General features: G+C 36.8%; 1 protein-coding gene across 2 annotated transcripts in view; it reads right to left on the reverse strand.

The window, feature by feature from the left end:
* Positions 1 to 20,772, reverse strand: part of smarca2 (SWI/SNF related, matrix associated, actin dependent regulator of chromatin, subfamily a, member 2) — a 56,781-nt gene that overhangs the window by 16,392 nt on the left and 19,617 nt on the right. For both annotated transcript variants that reach the window (XM_056233408.1, XM_056233409.1), the window contains exons 14-28: positions 20,605 to 20,705; positions 17,811 to 17,958; positions 17,207 to 17,370; positions 16,671 to 16,737; positions 16,444 to 16,554; positions 15,650 to 15,892; positions 15,435 to 15,548; positions 14,275 to 14,382; positions 14,086 to 14,172; positions 12,792 to 12,838; positions 12,504 to 12,670; positions 12,174 to 12,337; positions 6,751 to 6,978; positions 5,392 to 5,469; positions 4,986 to 5,204 (exon numbers count right to left, since the gene is read on the reverse strand). In XM_056233408.1, the coding sequence (XP_056089383.1) occupies positions 4,986 to 5,204; positions 5,392 to 5,469; positions 6,751 to 6,978; positions 12,174 to 12,337; positions 12,504 to 12,670; positions 12,792 to 12,838; positions 14,086 to 14,172; positions 14,275 to 14,382; positions 15,435 to 15,548; positions 15,650 to 15,892; positions 16,444 to 16,554; positions 16,671 to 16,737; positions 17,207 to 17,370; positions 17,811 to 17,958; positions 20,605 to 20,705 (2,046 nt within the window). The remainder of the gene's footprint in view (positions 1 to 4,985; positions 5,205 to 5,391; positions 5,470 to 6,750; positions 6,979 to 12,173; positions 12,338 to 12,503; positions 12,671 to 12,791; positions 12,839 to 14,085; positions 14,173 to 14,274; positions 14,383 to 15,434; positions 15,549 to 15,649; positions 15,893 to 16,443; positions 16,555 to 16,670; positions 16,738 to 17,206; positions 17,371 to 17,810; positions 17,959 to 20,604; positions 20,706 to 20,772) is intronic.

Genomic DNA, 20,772 nt, shown 5'->3' on the forward strand with positions numbered 1-20,772 from the left:
GACTGACCTCTCTCTCGGCATCACACCACACACAAAGCAATAAATGCAAACACCCCGTTTGAGTTATACTGCAAATTGCAAGTTCGTATTTTAAGTTGAAGGCAGACGACCAGAGTATTTATGTCTGCAAGACTGACACATACTCTCTCTCACCCCACAACAGACTAAATTTCCCCAACATAGTTGACTGTTTGCTAAACTCTGTGCAGTCAAGCATCAAAATCAATTTGTTGAGCCATTGAGCTGTGTCGATGGGGAGATGCTCTGTCATAATTTCCTGTGTAAAGGCAATCTTGGAGAATGACTTTAAGCTCAAGCTACAAAGGAATCCTTTTTTTGTGTGTGTGGGGACTATCACAAGGTAAACATTTCCTTTCATGGTGCGTTTTAGAAAAACACTAAAAAACCGTGAAACACAGTGAGGCACTAAATAAGATTACTTTAAAATTGCCCATCAAGCCACAATAAAAGTAAGGTGGTTCAGATAGCTTTAATCAAAGTGGTCTTTTTCCACCTCATAAAAACTTACAGACCACATGTTGCTTCTCTGGAAGATCTGATTGCTGTGTGTTGAACTTCCTTCCTCTTTCAGTATACTTTTACTCCTCAGTGGCTCTCTGTTTATCAGGAACCGGCTTCACGTATAATTACCTCCCTTGCTGCTTTACACCTTCAGCCTCTGTGCTAAAAAACAGTTGTACTCTTGTTACCTTCTAGCCAAACCCTGCAGCAGACGACCCCTCACCAAAGAACAACCGTGATACCCTATGGAAACAGTTTCTCAGTTATTATCGACCGGCACAATCCACTGGATTGCTTTGAAATTGTTTAGGAGGACTGTATGGAGCCCAGTTTGTATAAAAGAAATGACAAAGGGGATAGCAAAAAGCTTGTTAGAGAGAAGGACAGTCAATTTGTGCCTGGAAGGAGAATAAAAAAAAAAAGAAAAGAAAAAGCTATTTGGGTTTGGGTGATTCAGTGTAATGCAATTGGGTTCATTGATCCAGCTGAATTGCTACACAGAGGAGGGCTGTATTTGTCATATTGTGTTTGAGATATATTGTAGGAGAAGGACGAACAGACCTGGAAAATAACAGGCACTGTTTACTACGTTTCCAAATATTTTCCAACCCATTTAATATTTTATTTACAGAATCTATACAGGCACCACTGCAGATCATTAAAAATCAGATCAGACGAAACTGGTGTAATGCTGTTACATGATGTGGAAACATTAGAAATGGAGAGATGATCTTATGATGTACTCGTTAATTTTTTGAAACTATAATTCAAGTGAAAATCTGATGTTTTTCTTTTTCGAGTTTTTTCGTCAAACCTGTCTACTGCCTTTACAATCTCTCCTCGTTGTAACCTCAGTCAACATATATTGGCTCCATTCTGATTCTCATGGACCTGTATACTGAAATTTTACTCATATTCAAGTGATCAAAACATACAATGAAGCCAGTGACCCCACCTCAAACTGATCACTGCTATAACTGGTTCTCTAGTCTAGGTCCTCAAACCTTTGGGCATATATCTAGGCCCAGCAGAAGATTACTACACTCTTACTGGTAGCTGACAGTGTTATCAAACATTCATTTAAAAAATGAAAACACAAGCAACAGCGGAAAAAAAAAGCAACAGGGGATTTGTTGAATTTTATAAATGATGGCTGTTCTAATTCTGCGGAAATCAGCTGAGCTTATGTATATTTTTGAAATGTCAGTGCAAATATTTCAAAGACCTGCTTATGACACTCACTTAAATTAGATGGATACCACTAGCTGTACAATTGTATTATAATCGTCTACATGAATAACGGCTTCATATCAGTTCTTGAGGTCAAGTTAGTACTTCCATCCTTAATGTCAGTACCACTGTAAGTTCTGTCAGTACCAGTGTTGTTACTGTTAACTAAAACTTTAAAAAAAAAATGGTGTAAATATTGCTGAAATAAAATAAAATATAAATATTAAATGAAAAAATAATAAACAATGCTGCCTTAGGAACTAATTGAATTACTTGAATTACAAAAAAATACTAAAATAAAAATAAAAATAAATGAAAGCTAAATAGAGTGCTTTAGTGATAATGTACTTTTGTAGGCCAACCCGGAAGTTCGGCAAAAGTAAAAAGCTAAACATAGGCTATAAACAAACTCAACTACGGTCGCTTGACTTCAATCACCACTACGCTTCTGATAACTCTTTCAGTCTTTATTTAAAAAGATTGTCCCTGAAAGGTTAAAGGGCCCTTATTATGGATTTTTGAAAATGACCTTTCATGTAGTGTGTAACATAGGTCTAAGTGAAAGAAAACATCCTGCAAAGTTTTAAATCTGAAAGTGCACCGTATATTAAGTTATTGTCTTTCAAAAGTAAGAGTCGACTCTGAGTCAATAAAATGAATCGTTTTTCAAACGAGTCATAAGCCGTTTCATCAAGACGAAACATTAGTATATTGCCCGTCCACTTATTGCGCACGCAGACAACTTGAACCTCCTCGAACACTGCAGCTGATGGATACTGGACAGCATCATATCGAGAAGACCCTGTGCTCTACAATGTGAAGGTAGGCTAAAGCCAGTTTATTTTCACTGCCCAAGGACGAGCATGTAAAGAATCAGTGGTTAAAAATCATCTTTACCATGATATCACAGCAGTATAATCCTAAACTTTTGCTGTGTTCCCTTTATTTTACTGGCGACTGCTTCTCAAATCTCGGAGTTCAATGCAGGATTCGCAAACTGCTTGCTCTTGAAAGATGGTATTCAAAAACTTAGTTTTGAGTTTTATATTGTGTAGGTCTCCTGCTAACTGGTTAACTCACATTATTACTGTCTTACTGAAATACTTCTGTTGATCAGCTGTGGGCCACTATTACCTAAAACTGTGTCTATTAATGCAGATTGTCTGTCGTTCTCACTACTTTGAGGAAATATTTGTTTTACCAACGTTTATGTTACATCAGATCATTCACTCTAGAGCTCGGCTAATGTACATTGCATACATGCACTGTTATTGATACAGTTTTCACATGTTCACCGTAATATATTAGAAAAATACTCTGTAAATAAATTAGTACAAGTAAAATAATCGGTTTGTTGATGGACATTCACTTGTTAATGCTGATGGTGAGTAATTACAGTTGCAACATCTTATAATGTACCTCAAACTGAGTGAGAAGTGTGAAACGTCATGCTCGAGTCGTCCTTGCGATGGAGGTTCGGGTTGAATAACTAGCTCTTCCAGTGTTTCCTCATCGGACTCGCGCTCGAATTGATATGGTCAAATCGACGTCATTGTTCATTACTGTGTTTAGTTTACGGTGTAGGAAGCCTCAGGACAAGCAGAGCTGATGTTGTTATGGCAATACGCTGATTTCACGCAGCCGCCATTTTGAAATCAAAAGCGAGGCTCCGGTGGGAAGAACCCTGGAAGTAAAGATAAACAACAATGCCTTGGACTACCAACCTGAAGCTGCTGCCGCGATTCACACTATTGGATGTTGATATCCAATATAGGATATGTATATAGTTCGTTCCTGCTTCTTTATTTACGTTCTGAATTATATATAAAAAAAATCTTTTATTTATAAATGAATTTCACTGTATATAGTCTAAAGTATGAAAGAAATGTATGTACAGTTTTAGAATAACTCATTTCTACATTAACACAACAATACGCCATCGCATTCGCGACTCTCCTATGATTAAAGGCGGCACTTCCGGTTTACTTCCCACCGGAGCCTCGCTTTCGATTTTTAAAATAAGTATGAAAGAAAGACGGCTGCATGAAATCAGCGTATGGGCGTTTTTGTTTTCGACGCAATATGTACGTGGTAGACCAATCACAACAGACTGAGCCGTCTGGCCAATCAGAGCAGAGTAGCTTGCGGAAAGGCGGTATTTAGAGAGATTGATTCATTTGACGAGTCGTTTGAGAATCATTGAAAATGTGATGATGGGCAAATGTATATTATGAGGAAATTAAACAGGTTTTTTTACCTTTGATGCATGTAAACATGTTGTAGGAGACTCCACAACAACATTAGGACACTTTAAAATAGCATGATAGGGACCCTTTAAGTTATAATAGTTTGCAAAAGCCTGATTATAAACACAACGAGGTTGTGAAAGTTACAGTAAATAGTGAGTAGATGAGTTTACCTGTTCGGCTAATGACGTTTAATATCGCCGTCAACCTCTGTAGTCCCATTTAGCCACTTGTTTGCAACCGTCTTTTTCAGGACAAGTAAATGCTTGTTTCAGGCAGTTAACCAAAAGCCCATAAAAATAAAAAAACGGACCGGAAGTGCTAAAATGCTAACTTGTTTCCGGGTTTTGACGAGTCATCTCTGTGCAACTAACTCATTCAGCATAAAAAGAGACCTTTAGAAAAAGCGGAAGACGATCTGTTGCTACGGTAACAAGAGCTCTCAACATGTAGATGGGATTATGTGTAATGTGTACAGAAAATGTAAAAATAGCCTTGTTTAAAGCCTATTGCACACCACTCTACACTGCTCACCTGTGGTGTTTCTACAGAAAAGCTGTATTTCACAAGTTACAAGTAGCATATAACGATGCTCTTAGGATTCTTTTGAAAGTACCTCGCTGGACCAGCGCAAGCCAGTTGTGTGTGCAGAATGATGTGACCACACTAAATGCTGTAATAAGAAATGCTGTTTATAAATTTATGATGAGACTTATGGACTCGCAAAATGAAATTATAACTGTTTTTATATGGCCTGACCAGAGCAGTACTAGGTACAGCTCGCTGCTTTGGAGGCACTGGAGAAATTGTTTATATGGATTATAATCAATTGTTTTTATTTCTCTGTCTGTCTCCCTTGTATGTTCTTATGGACCTTTTATGAGTCTGAAATAATAAAAAAATATTAATATGTCTATGCCATGTGTCATTTTACTTGTTTGTCATGGGTAAGACTATAATAAACTGAAAGTAACACAAGCAGCATACCCTTAGCCACTGCTTCTCCGTCAATGCGTCACTGTAGTCGACATCTCTGCGGTGACGAGATCCCCGGCCGAAAATCTTTTCCTCCTCCTCCTCACAGGTCAGCCGCTCCACCTCTGCATCATCCTTCAGGATCCATGATGGCAGCTCATCCTCTTCCATTAGCCGAGGTTTACGCTTAGGGTTGCGCGCATCCTCTCGACGGCGGTCCAAATCCATGCGCTAAAAGTGCCATCAATGGATTACATAAAGTTTGAAAGTAATTGGTCAATTTCTTGTTCTAGTCTTAAATTGATTCAAAATTCACAGAAACACATGGCTTACTTTTCAAAGAGACAACAATTACTGTGAATCAACATGCAAGGGACTTTCTGTGCAAGCAACACATTTTGTGCGATTTCAGTCTTACCATGAAAAGCTCAAATTCGTCCTCATTACGAGCAATCATTTGATTGAGAGTTTCATCATCTGGAACTTCATCTTCCTCCTGGTATAACACACACATGCCAACAAACATAATTAGGATACATTTATTTTGAGAGTGACTAGTATTTCATATCTGGCCAAGTGGATTTTTAAATTAGCATCCCTCATGGGTGCCTTAAACAATTTTGCTTTTTAAATCGTAATAGTACCAGAATAGACACTACCAAACCAGACACTAAGAAATGCTTTGTACTGTTCCTGTAAGTAATTCAGCTCAACTTAACTGCACTCCGGTTAGTCTCACAAAAATGCATGCCTTTGCTTTTGGCTTTATCACACTCAAAATCAATAGAATAACAGACTCTTAGAGATTCATGTACATAACATAAAACTTCTGTCATCATTTACTCACCCTCATGTCCTTCCAAACCTGTATTTCTTTCTTTCTTCGGCGGAACATAAGAGAAGACATTTTGAAAAAAGAGAAAAAAATCAACTCTTTTGTTCCACATAAGAATTACATTTCTACAGGTTTGGAAATATAACAGGATGAGTAAATGATGACAGAATTAAAATTTTTACTTTTTACAAAATTTAAAATTGTACGTGAACTATCCCTTTAATGTTTCTCATTATGAATAGTGTCAGTAAATTTGATAAAGCCTTACTATTTCAACATTATTTCAAAATACAGGCATCTTTCATTACTTTATTTTATAAATATTTTATAAGCATAAAAAATTAATTCAAGGCAGAAGGGGATTAACATATATTTTTAAAGATCGGACAGCTAGTGTAAATGCTCTCCATGATGCCTTTAAGGCTAATAGCAATTCGATCACTAAAAGCTGCATAGAAAATGAGACTCGGCTAAGTTGAAATGTTCAATTGTTGTCCCAAGCAGCCATCAGAGTGCAGAAGTTTGAGAGCCCCACAATTGACACAAGAGCCCGCCATCATGGATGAGACACATGAATGGAGAAACCGTGAAACTCAAACATTAACTGCTATGTGGGGCGACGAGAGCATTCAACAGAAAATTTCACAGCCTGGTACTGCCCTCATCTGTTATACAGTATTTGTATATTTATATATTTGTGGGAATAGTAGATTGGATTTATATCCATTTTGGGAAGACAAATGTATGAGGTGAAGTGTAATTTGAATGTGCATAGCCAATTTGATAGCAATCAAATTGCACAATGTATGCTTTCATAATGGCTAGTAAATGAAAAATAATCTGTCTTTTTCCTAATAATTTTGACCTCAGTGCATCATTAGATACAATTAACCAGTTTATCAGTTACTCCAACTGCCATCTGTGCTTGTTGAAACGACTCACCTCATTCTGTTCCTCGTGCTCCAGAATAGCCTGCAGGAAGGCTCTACGTTCATGGCTAGAGGACTTCTGATCAAACATGCCTGCCTGAATGACCTTCTGATCAACGTTCAGTTTATATTTGGCCGCTGCTAGAATCTTCTCCTCCACACTGTTAACAGTGCACAGACGCAGTACGCGTACTTCATTCTGCTGGCCGATGCGGTGGGCTCGGTCCTGTGCCTGCAAGTCCTGGTGATTGAAACACAGTTGAGTTTGATTAACAGAGTTATATCAGTTACAATCAGAGGGTGAGAGTGTTATTAAGAAGAGGCATGGTGCAATCTTTCTGGCTTGTTCTTTGGAGAAGGAAGAATAAACATTTCAAATTGGCTGAAGATTGCTATTGTGTTTTCCTGTATGTGGAGGCGGATGGAGGGAACATTTTTAGCATCTTCTGCTGAAAATGTGTGGGGAAAAGGGCCCAAACTTCATGCTGCTAATCTAACAAATCATCCAACCAACAAAACCAACATATGAATGGAAATAATAAATGAATAAGATAAATGAATAAATAAACCAATAAATATATAAACACGTCAAAAATCACCTCAAAATCTATACTTGTCTGTGGTAAGTTGGCATTAAAAAGTGATGTGGTATTAAATACTATACAACAAATTTAAAGGAGAACTCCGGCGCAAAATGAACCTTTGGTCTAATTACACATTGGTACCTAGTCAACCGTTATCTGAGATTTGTTTTCATGATTATCGAATGTAAATAGTTTTATCTCTAAAAACAGTTTAGCCTATAAAGCTAGTATAACGCTAGTATATTGGGCATAGATCAATGACAAATAAAAATCGCTTGTTAATACCACTAACAAGGCTCAAAATAGCCCCACACTAACACGGTAGCATAATGAGGGTCCCTACCTTCAAACCGAAGCATTGAGAACTTTGTCAGTGTCCAGACAGTTTAATAAGAAGATATTTAATACATACAGTCAACTTCGCGTATACAGACAGGAGCCATCTTTGAAATACAGTCTCTTCCATTCGATCTACGAACGCCGATCCAAGCCTGCTGTTCGCGCACACCTTATCACAACTTATAGCTCGTTCACATCTCACCAGCGCACTTGGATCGGCGTTCGTAGATTGACTGGAAGAGACTGTATTTCAAAGATGGCTCCTGCCTGTATACGCGAAGTTGACTGTATGTATTAAATATCTTCTTATTAAACTGTCTGGACACTGACAAAGTTCTCAATGCTTCGGTTTGAAGGTAGGGACCCTCATTATGCTACCGTGTTAGTGTGGGGCTATTTTGAGCCTTGTTAGTGGTATTAACAAGCGATTTTTATTTGTCATTGATCTATGCCCAATATACTAGCGTTATACTAGCTTTATAGGCTAAACTGTTTTTAGAGATAAAACTATTTACATTCGATAATCATGAAAACAAATCTCAGATAACGGTTGACTAGGTAACAATGTGTAATTTATGGAGCCAGATCAGACTCATTAATAATTCACGCATAAAACATGATTCACACATGCGTAGACAATTTCACATGCGTGAAACCTAATTCACGTACACACAAAAAAAATTCACGTGCGTGAAAAAAATATATATTCACAAAAAGCAATTCACATGCGCAAAATAAAATTATATATTCATAAAATACATTTCACAAATGCAAAACACAATTCGTAGATATACAACTGTGCACAAAAACCTTTGAATGTTTAAAATGTACGAGTGTGTCCTTGAATTTGAATGTGCAAATCGTCATTCACGTACGAATCGCCTTGGATGTGTGTGTGTGTATTTTTGAGACTTTCCTGGCAGCGCTTCACTCGTAACACAGAGCAGTCGTACTCTTTAGCCAATCAGATTTAAGCTCATCAATCGACCAATCAGTATCACGTGAGGGCGGGCCTACCTGCATGTTACGTCATCAGCTTTCGACCAGTTCATGGCTGAGCAGAGGTAAGTGCAGTTAATCGTTCATTTCTGTGTTAACTGAAGTTAGAGATCAGTTGAAGCATAGTTTATGAACTGCTGTTTAGTCCACATGTGAACATAAACATTTATTTTTAGTATTGATGGATTTTCATGTCCTGTCCACAACACATTCAACTGATGATAATGTATGTAATGACGTGCATATATAGGAGACATGTTTTGTTTTAAACTGCATATATTATGTAGTTTTATTGTTTCAGATTTCCGAGACAGATGATGTATGAAGTTGCAGACAACCAGTACTGTGATCTTACCATTCCTACTGTAATTCTTTCAAAACAGTCCTGTTGCAAGCCATCCATTTTGACAGTTGTTTCAACAAGAGGTTGAAAGTGATGCATTGTTACTGTATCCATTTGTCTCCTGCGGACTATATGTACACGCTCTAGGAATACAGCCCTGCTATGCATGCATTTTTAAATGTTCTTGTCAGAATTAAAAGATTAAAAGACATAGTTCAATTTGATGTACACGTTTTATTAATTTGAAAGTTTCCGAAATCCTTTGGGAATAAAAAATATATATAAAATGACTTGATCATGATTAATGTTCCTGTTACATATGAAGATCATGAACATTCAGTGCAGAGAAATATACGTCTCTTCCAGAGTTGTGAGATCCAGTCAGAGTCTTCTTTGCTTTTAAAGTATATAAATATAAGTGCAATACATCAAGTGAAAAGTGAACAAATGAATTGTGTTCAATCCAGTCATCAGTAGACCTCTCTGTTAGGACATATCAGATTTTGTCCTGATATTTAAAATAGTAAAAACCTATAGTACGAGAGGTGCAGACAGAGGACGTGGGAGATTAAGTGATGGTATTTGAATAGAGTTTACTGAGTAATCTTAGTCGCATAATCTTAATTGCCTCTCTATGATAAGTACCTTTGTCTTATCAGCACAAAATCAGATTTGCCTATTTTACTAAGCAAAGTAAAATTAATGCTTCACAATATTGTCCCGTGAGACCTTAAGATGACAATAAAAAACCTTATTTAAAAACCTTGAGATGACAATACAGCACAAAACATAAGGAAATGTTGGATATATTGGTAACACTCTACAATATGGTACAATAACTAAGTTAACATTAGTTAATGTATTAACTAACCATGAGCAATTCATTTGTTGCGGTGTTTGTTAGTCTTTGTTAACGTTAGTTAAAAATACAGCTGTTTATTGTTAGTTTACAGTGCATTAACTAATGTTAACAAGATTTTAATTAAGTAGCCTATTAGTAAATGCTGAAATTAACATTAACAAAAAATAATAAAGGCTGTTTACGTGCAGTTCATTATTAGCTCATGTTAACTAATGAAACAATATTGTAAAGTGTTACCAATTAAGACATAAATACAAAAAAAAGTATAAAAGAGAATAAAGAAAGAACATGAATTAAGATGTTTGTGACACACCAAAGGTGAGTAATCCTGAAAAATACAGGGAAACAAGTGTTAATAATAATTTAACAACATACACAAATGGCAAATAAACACTGGGTGCTCATTAAAATAGGTCTATTCACCATTTAAAGAACAATCTCGATGAGGCCAGCCAGTGCTAAGAGAGCTAGGGTGGGTATTGACCACAGATGATTGTTTTGCACTCATTAGCGTGATGATTAGCTGTGAGAGCTGTCTGTACAGATAAAATACAACAAAACAAGCATCATTCTTCTTCATTTTTGACACGATATGGGACATCTGATTACAACAACACTTGCTTACATCAGTTAATAGTTCATAAACTATTGCTTCAACTGATCTCTAACTTCAGTTAACACAGAAATGAACGATTAACTGCACTTACCTCTGCTCAGCCATGAACTGGTCGAAAGCTGATGACGTAACATGCAGGTAGGCCCGCCCTCACGTGATACTGATTGGTCGATTGATGAGCTTAAATCTGATTGGCTAAAGAGTACGACTGCTCTGTGTTACGAGTGAAGCGCTGCCAGGAAAGTCTCAAAAATACACACACACACATCCAAGGCGATTCGTACGTGAATGACGATTTGCACATTCAAATTCAAGGACACACTCGTACATTTTAAACATTCAAAGGTTTTTGTGCACAGTTGTATATCTACGAATTGTGTTTTGCATTTGTGAAATGTATTTTATGAATATATAATTTTATTTTGCGCATGTGAATTGCTTTTTGTGAATATATATTTTTTTCACGCACGTGAATTTTTTTTGTGTGTACGTGAATTAGGTTTCACGCATGTGAAATTGTCTACGCATGTGTGAATCATGTTTTATGCGTGAATTATTAATGAGTCTGATCTGGCTCCATAGTAATTAGACCAAAGGTTCATTTTGCGCCGGAGTTCTCCTTTAAATAATTAGCATTTTGCTAATCATATTGCATGTAGCTTTTATGGCCTTGTATTAATTGAGAAAATACATGGATTTATTTTATTTGTGATATATGTACAGTACAGGACCATTTTATTTGACAAAATAAATGCAGTAAAAACAATACTACTGTGAAATATTTAAATATTAATATTTAAAATATTTGCAATTTAAAATAACTGTTTTCTATTTGAATATATTTTAAACTGTAATGTATTCCTGTGATGGAAAAGCTGTAATGACAAAGCATTTTTTTTCAGGATGAATACAGTTTAGAAGAACAGCCTTTATTCGAAATCTAAATCTTTGTGACATTAAAAATGTCTTTATGGTCACTTTTGATCCATTTTCAGCAATCATCTTTGCTGAATAAAAGTATTTTTTTTCCACAAAAAAACAACAACTTTTAAACCATAGTTTACTTTTTCCTGTATAACTTTTAACCAGCAATTCTAATACTAATAAATCAAAATGTACATATTATTTGTCAACTACTATAGAAGCCTGTTTCTACTTCAGAGTAAGGGTACGTTTACATGACAACGATGTACTAAATACGGAAAAGTTTTTTCTTTACACAGACAACCTTATCAAAACCATCCCCATTCACACGGATCCGCAAACGACTAAAACACTGTATTATGCATGTCAGGCCACTAGTTGGAAATGTCACTTTGTAAAGAAAGACTACATGCCTGCGCACAAAAGCATTATTTTATTGAGAGCACTCAAGCCACACGCGCATGCCTATAGACTAAATACTCAATACGCATGTGCATGCTATCAACGATTTTACATTTTTGTAGTTAACACGGAGATGTTAACGGTATTGTTTTCAAAAACTTGCACTTTGAAACCCGTTTTAAACATTTTTTGCGTCTTTGCGCCAAAATGCATACAAAGTTTTCAGTTTTTAGTGGAAAATGGTGTTGTGTAAACCGGGCTATATTGATGAAGAAAACATTTTTTTCACATTGTGAGATATACAGTACAATCATAATCACAAGATAGAGTTAAAAAAAAGTTGCTAGTTCCTCTGAATCACACAAACCTGGTGGGGGTTCCAGTCGCTGTCAAAGATCACAACGGTGTCTGCAGCTTGCAAGTTGAGGCCCAAACCACCTGCCCTGGTGCTCAACAGGAAGATAAAATACTGGGAGCCTTCACTGTTGAATTTCTTTAAAAGCTCTGCCCGGTCCTCAGACTTTGTAGTTCCTGGAGGACACAACCAGAAACAAACATGTTTTAATAAAAGAGAAAGGGCAGCATATATGTGTGATCACACTCATTAAAAAAATGGTGGGCCACCAATTGGAAATCCCCAACATTGAGGTCCTAAAGGACAGGAAAACATAAAAGGAGGTTTGCACTGATTACTGACCATCCAGACGCAAATAGAGGAAGTTACGGTAGCTAAAATAATCCTCCATGATGGTCATGAGGGTGGTCATCTGACAGAACAGAAGCACTCTGTGATTGGTGGCCTTCAGCTTGGGCAGGATGCGGTCCAGTAACTCAAACTTGCCAGAGGCACGGTACAGGTCAGGGCTAGGACAACAAAATAGCATGTCTAAAATGTCATGTAGTGCAGGGGCTCTGCGGTGTGTTAAGTGATTCATATTTGATGAATGAACAATTCATGGTAACAGACGATTTGATCCGTACTCACCCGCTGATAATGCCATTTGGATATCCCAAGTGTTCAGCGAAGGATTCCTGAAGTAAAAAATAGACACTTTGAGTACAGCTAATGCCATACTAGTAGAAAAATACCATGGCACTGTAGAATGTTTCATTTTGATTGTTGACCGAAGTTTTAACTCCATAGATATGAAGAAGTTATAGGTCTAAAAGATATTTTATATACATACATTAAAAGTCAATGGGGTCCAATGGTTTTTAGACCCAATTAACTTTCATGCTACGAGATAAAAACAGTTCCAGTGCCTGGAGAGTACGCATCTATGTCATCAATTTCTGAGCTTTTCTCTTTTAATCCAATCACTGCATTGCATGCCATCAGAGAAGTCAAATGTCATTAAAGACCACTTCAGTGCTGTTTGTACACCTCTGCCTGTTCTGTTTGTGGAGTTGTTTTTCAGACACATATGTGTTGGTAAGTATATGTTTCCTCAAAACAGTAAAACAAAAGTGTTGTTTGCATGAAAGAAAGACGTGGTCAAAGCTGGAGTTTGACTACCAACACATGGTAAAATATGACTCATGTTTAATATGCAAAAACACACAAGAGGGGTTTTTGCGCGGAACTCCGTGATGAGTTTAACAAGTCGCAACACGGATCACAGTTCATATCCGGACCAGAGCGAGCGTGTTTCAAGTTTTTATGGACATATTTCATATACTCTAGTGCTAAAACAAACATAAACCAGCACCGTGCATGCGCACATATTCCACCATGTCTTCTTCAAGTTAAATATATATATATATATATATATACATATATATATATGCAAATAAGGACACTGATACAGGAGTATGTCTGAGGATGAACGCATTGACACAATTAATTATTCTGATACACAGAAGACAACGAAGTAGACCAAAAATTCAAAGAAGAATGGACAAAAAAAGCAACTTATTTTTTTCTGTTGAACTGATGCGTGCCATTTGTTCAGAGATTGTAAGGCTCGTAAATGTAATGAATTATACATTTTAAACGTTCTTCCTCATCTTTTAGACCAATAGCTCTGGAAAGTTATAATGCTGATTTGTTGATATTTCTAAGAATAATTTATCAAAACGTATTTGGTTTGTTCATGATAGTTGTTGGTGGTCTCTAATGATAAGCTTAAGAGTCCGTTGTCATAGGGTTAATAATTTTAGTGCTTCAACTTAAAACTTATTTCAGTTTACTGCCAAAAGAACATTTCAAATTTTTTTCAACCAATATTCATATTTTATTTCAGCTTAATAATAGCCATGACTGAGACATATGGCGATACCTCAATGTGCTGAAACATGTAGGGATGGTTACAGATCTTCTTCAGCTGCATGATGGTGTTCATTAAAGTCTTGGCTCCTCCTTTACCCTGTGGATGAAATACATCAAGTTAAAACCCCATGAACGTCTGCTTTAATCCACACAGCAGTGTAACATACAGTTACAGTTACCATACAGCCTCTCTCTTTACCTTCTTGTCTTTCTCTGAGCCGTCAGTGAGCAGGATACCTTTGCCCTGCATGTGCCTGTACAGAACCTTCTGGATGGCTGACATGTCACATTTGATGACATACTCCACCTGTGACGAATTAAGACCCAATGCATGAATATAACCTCAACCGCATGACATACAGATGTCATTCAAACTTTGTTTGGAAGATGCTTTATTTAAAAGAAAAATACTTTTTTGTTGTTTTTGGAAATAAATAAAATAATTTTGTAAAGAATGTTGTACTTTTTTTTTTTAAAGATGTACAGACAATGTAATACTGTAATAATGTATAAATGTAATAATGTATGAATTATGTAATAATTCATACTGGGGCCTATAAAATTGGCAGTATAAATTTGAACTGTTGAGACCTACTTATGAAATTTAAGATTACAGTTTGAAAATTTACTCTGATTGACATTAAGAGAATATTAAAAATGTTACCAACAGCAATCGCATCAAATTATATTTGCATACTGAATTTTGACTGGTAGTGTCTTCAGTTCATATATCAAACCATTTATAGCTGCTTTGACAAGGCACTATTTGTTGTTTTCTGTGTGCGGTCGACCTAATAAGACACATGTTAAATGTCATGCTGAATGCTTTTTAGCAACATTTCATTTTTGAAAAACCAAAGTCTAAAACCTGAACTAGAGTTGTCAAAAAGTACTGGTACCAAGTCGATACTGAAATTTTAAAAATGCGACGCTTTGAGCGTTGCTGAGCGGAATCATAAACTCATCTGATTGCCTATTGTACTCACAAGCTCATTGGATATGTCTGTGATTGGCTACAATGATCAGCGCTTCAAAAACATGTTGTAAATATACATTAATGATGCTCTTCACTGACCGCTTACACAGATACAGACGGGAACTTTTGAAAGGAAACGCTCCCGTAGCCCATCAGACATATCCGATGAGTGCGTGAACACAATGGCAAATCAGAGGTGTTTATGATTACACTCAACAGCGATCAAAGCTTTACGAAACATTTTAAAGCACACCGACTTGGTACCGAAGTCGTTACTTTTTGACAACTCTAACCCGAACTTGCATAAAACATTAATACTGTTGTTTTGCTTGGTGTCTCCTTTTCCACTTTCATTAAAAAAGTGTGACAGAATGGATCCTTACCTTCTCAGGTAACTGGGACTCCACTTCTTTCTTCAGTCTGCGCAGAAGGAAGGGACGTAATACCTTATGCAAACGGCGAATGATGAGGATGGTCTCCTCTTCATTTAGATCCACCTGAATCGGCGTAATCCGCAACAGAGAGAAACCTCTTTAAGCTACAGTGTAATGTGTAAAACAGGATGGTAAATCTATAAGGGTGAAATATAACAGTCTACCCTCTCTCCAGTCATTGCAAATGGAGCATTGAACCACTGCTCAAAGGTGGTGCAGCTTTTGAAGATGGTGGGCAACAGGAAGTTGAGCAGGGCCCAGAGCTCAGGTAATTTGTTCTGTAGAGGGGTCCCAGTGAGCAACAGCCTTCTGGGAGCGACGTAGTGGGTGTTCAACACCTGCGTGAGCTTGCAGTGATGGTTTTTCATGCGGTGACCCTCGTCCACAATCATATACTTCCAGCGAATCTGGGGGTTGGAAAGGAATTGACAATTAGTGCATTAAGGCACTGATTGTTCTACAAACGTGCCACTTCAAGACCATGGGTTCGAGTCCCAGGGAATGCAGAAACTGATTAAAAGTACACTACCGTTCGAAAGTTTGGGGTCAGTACGTTTTTTTTTTTTTGTTGAAAGAAATGAACTTTTAGCATGGATGCATTAAATTGATCTAAACGGCAGTAAAGCCTTTTGTACTGTTAAAAAAGATTTCTATTTTAAACAAATGCTGTTCTTTTGAGCTTTCTATTCAAAGAATTACGATAAAAAAACAGCTAATCAGCATATTAGAGTGATTTCTGAAGGATCATGTGACACTGAAGACTGGAATATGCTGCCGATAATTCAGTTTTGCCACCACAGGAGTAAATTATATTTTAAAATATATAAAAAATAAAACTTTTTTGAATAAATGAATAAAAGTTATTTTAAATTGTAATACTGACCCCAAACTTTTAAATGGAAGAATGCACTTTAGATGCAAGTGTCTGCAAATGCAAACGTAAATGCATGACCTTTACCTTGGCGAGAATGTGCTTGTCTTTAATGATGTACTCGTAGGTGGTTATAAGGACATTAAACTTCCCACTGCGGAGCTGCGGCACAAAAGACCTCCGCATTGATGGTGTGCCCTTTGACGAATTAAAACAGAAATCGCAATTAACTTATTACCTAAAAGCTATATTACATCATAACATGTAATTGTCCACAGTAACTATACATACTGATAATAAAAATCAATGACTACCTTGTAGGAAATTTTCACAATACTTGGTGCCCACTTGTCCAACTCATAAACCCAGTTAGACAAAGTCCTATGAAAAAAACGAAAATCAATATTGTCATTTTTTTATACTAGAAGGAATAAACAAATAAATGTTTTACCTCTAAATGAAGTAATTTCTCTAAATGATATGTGGTGGTGTGATAGTGGAGCAGAGTTAATGATAGGTGTGAGGTAAAGCTGTTTGAGGACATTTCTGGCCGTTGCACAAATCAATCAATATAACTTGTAAAATATGTTGTACCATTTAATTCAATGTCCAACTAACCATGCATGATCAATATGACAACTGTTCAGTGACTTGTAGCACTGCCATATGTCACCTTAAAAATGTAACATCACAAATCACTATCACAGCGTTTTCAGTCATTAGAGGTCAACTGAACTGTATGTAATAGTGTTTAGCTACCTAATGAAGCCATTGCACTGCAAATCCTCTTAGACATTTCACTTCATTACACCTCTTATCACATTATTTGCATCTTGCTAGTTGGACTTACGAGAGCGGTACGATGATGAGGTACGGCCCATTGAGCCTCTTGTTTTCCATCAGATAGGTGATAAGGGCGATAGTTTGAATGGTCTTCCCCAGACCCATCTCATCGGCCAGAATACCATTCAGGTTGTTGTTGTACAGAGACACCATCCATTCCAGACCCTGGATCTGAACAAAAAGATTTGCATTATTTGGCGGTAATATCTTAAAAGCATCACAAACAGACAACCGAGCGGACACACGACACACGGATTCCAGAACATGGCACAATAGATCCAATTATTTTTTCACAGATGCCAAGTGGAATAAATAAAGCATGAATCCTAGTGCTCACTTAATTCTTTCAAAGGATAAACAGGAGATAACAGGTCTGTTTCTCCTTTTGAAATCCATTACTGCCCAAAGGGGCTAACAGATTCAATACAAGCTACTAAATTTTTTAAATTTCCTCTCTGAGTGATTTCTTTCCTCCAGCCTCTTCCATTTCTAGAGTATAATCCCTTGAAATATCATTTAAACCAACACAGCTCTCTTCAGAGAAGATGGATTCCAAGAATAATGTATCTGTTGAGGAGTCTATTTAAAGCTTGGTTTATTTGTTGCTTTACCTGGTAATGTTTGAGGGTCCCATTGATCAGAAGGGTGGACTGTTTGTCCACCCTCTCTATGACTGCATGGGCCACTCCATAGTAAGACTGGGAGCTGGTCTCTCCCGCCTGAACACTGTACTCGTCATCCACATCCTGCTTAGCAGAACTGCAACACAGGATCCAACATTAAAAGGATAGTTCATCCAAAAATAAAAATGATGTTATCACTTACACATCCTCATTAGGGCATTTCAAACTGCGCTTAACCCCGGGTTATCGTCGTTCTAAACACTGCTTTTAACCTCAGGTAAAGGAGCGTTTCACAATTGTAATTTAGCTTTTCTGTAAACAGGTCGAGTGCTGCGTTCATCCAATCAATGGCACTGACCCCGCAAATATGCAAATAAGTACGTCAACCCAGGGTTTAGGAATGTACAATGTGAAACGTCAGCTTATGAATACCCAGGATTAATTGTTAACCACGTGTATATTATAAGCAATGTGAAACGTGAAGCAAGATAACCCAGCCAGGATTCAGTTTACCCGGGTTTAGAATGACCCAGGGTCATTATCCCCAAAGACTTTCATTCATCTTTGAAACACAAATTAAGATATTTTTAATATTCTCTCATCATAGTTGTCCATCCATTGAAATTCCAAGTAAAGAAAACGTTCACGCATCAAAAATCATTGGTTCTCTCAAGTAAGCATAGGTGAGCTTGTCGATCAGTGTTTATAAATGAATAAACGCCAAAATTGAATCATGTGAAGCGATTGTGTCTCTTCAAAAAAAAAAAAAAAAAAAAAATCAAAAGTTTTGGGTGTTTTGAAGATAACCGGGACATAAGGCTGACTCCTGAATAACCATTTTTGGATAAACCACACCTGCCAATGGCAGTTGAATTGAAAACAATTTTTTTTATAAAAAAAAATAACACCTGCCATGTTACCCAGTATTTATTTGTCAAATAATGCTATTTAGCTGTTTATTTTTAAAATATTAAGTTCAAACAGAGCAGGTCCTTAGTTCAATTGCACTATCATTTACAAGCTCAGTAAAACTTCAACTTTCACTAAAACTTTTGTTTGTTTCCTATGTAGAATAAATAAACTAAAACTGGATACATAACAATTTAAAGGGGAATAGAAATATGCAATATGCTCTATATACAGCCTGTGGCCACTTTATTAATTACATACTGGTCAGCATTGTGCTATCAATGCAAAGGTCATGAATTTCAATTCCTGGAGGACACATGTACTGATAAAACATATAGAATCCAATGTAACACTGAATATTCAGCGTCTGCCGAATCCATACATTTAAATGGGTAGAACGGAATTCTTCACAGCAAGTATTCAACAAGGTGCTGGAAATAATCTATAGAGATTCTGGTCCATGTTGACATGATCTGCCACTCCACCGCTCGTGTTGAAAACTGGTGGATATCTTAAACCAGCTTGAAATGACACATGCCTTTTGTCTTCACAAATGGCTTTACAAAAAACACCCCAAATTTATTTTGCAGAAAATGCATGCAGACTATGTAATCATAGGTTCTGCCGACTACTACAATACGCAAGTAGACCGTGCCATTCATACAATGCTTCGTTTGTATTTCCTAACACCATCAGCATGATCCACAGACACAAGGCAGAACACATCTATGGATTTATATTTCGAAATCCGTTGTGCTCTTCTGTTGCTAAAACCCATCCAGTTCAAGGTTGAATGTGTTGTGCATTCGGACAATCTCTCCTGCACAGCACTGTTGTAATGTGTGTGGGGATTTTTTCAGTTACTTCGCCTTCCTGTCAACCCATTCTTCTTCGATATTTCTTTTATTGACAAGGACTTTTCACCTCTGCTCACTGGGTGCTTTTTAGATTTCACAGCACTCTCTGTAAACTCTACAGATTGTTGTGTGTGAAAATCCCAGGAGATCAGCCGTTCCCGAGATACTGTAACCCCATCTGGCACTTTCAATTATTCCCAAATAATTATTGCATGTGCAGTGAGGTCTAAAAGTTTGAGAACAAATACAAATTAAACCTGGAAATAAACGATTTTAATTCAAACAAATAAACGTTATGACAAAAATATATTTACAATTCTGCACTGTAGTTTTTTATCACTAATCAGATTACATTTGAGACATTGAACATGTGACTCTTTGTAAAGACGGTCAGATGTTCATGGTTCCCTTGAATCTTAAGAAGCTCATCTCAAATCATGCTGGATCACATGATCATCAGGTTTTACACAAACTTAACTTGCAGGTCAACTGCAGCTGTCGTAAAGTAAAAATACTGAGAGATATACTTAAAGGGATAGTTCACCCAAAAATGAAAATTCTGTCATCATTTGCTCATTCTTAAGTTATTCCAAACCTGTGTGAATTTCTTTCTTCTCCTGAACACAAAAGAATATATTTTGAAGAGTGCTTGTAACCAAACATTTGTTGGAACCAATTGACTTCCATAGTATGAAAAAAAAAAAAAATGGAAGTCAATGGGGCCCATCAACTGTTTGGATACAAACAATCTTCAAAATATTTTCTTTTGTGTTCAGCAGAAGAAAGAAATGAATACAGGTTTGAAACAACTTAAGGTTGAGTATTTTTGGTTGAACCATCCCTTTAAATTCCACTTTTCGCTTAACTCGTCAAACTGATAATATAATTTGCAATGCAAAAAAGTGTAGAAAATCCGAAAATTGTTAAATAGAAACTTTTGAACCCCCCTGTACATATTAAGTTCAATCCAGTTCAACAAGGCATTTTTTGTTTTGAAGTGAGAACAGGCAACATACTCTATGATGTGCTTGGCTGCTCTTTCAGATACTTCATCACTGTTGGGATCGATGACTTTCTTTTCTTCGGATTCGGCTCTGGAGACCACCTCTTCATCATCCTAAAAAGGAGTATTAGCGGATTATGCTCATTTAATGCACTGTGATTGCTTGAGTTACACAATATAC

The sequence above is a fragment of the Rhinichthys klamathensis genome, unplaced genomic scaffold, assembly GCF_029890125.1.
Source record: "Rhinichthys klamathensis goyatoka isolate OS25496 unplaced genomic scaffold, OSU_Roscu_1.1 h1tg000369l_1, whole genome shotgun sequence".
In the NCBI taxonomy this organism is placed as follows: domain Eukaryota; kingdom Metazoa; phylum Chordata; class Actinopteri; order Cypriniformes; family Leuciscidae; genus Rhinichthys; species Rhinichthys klamathensis.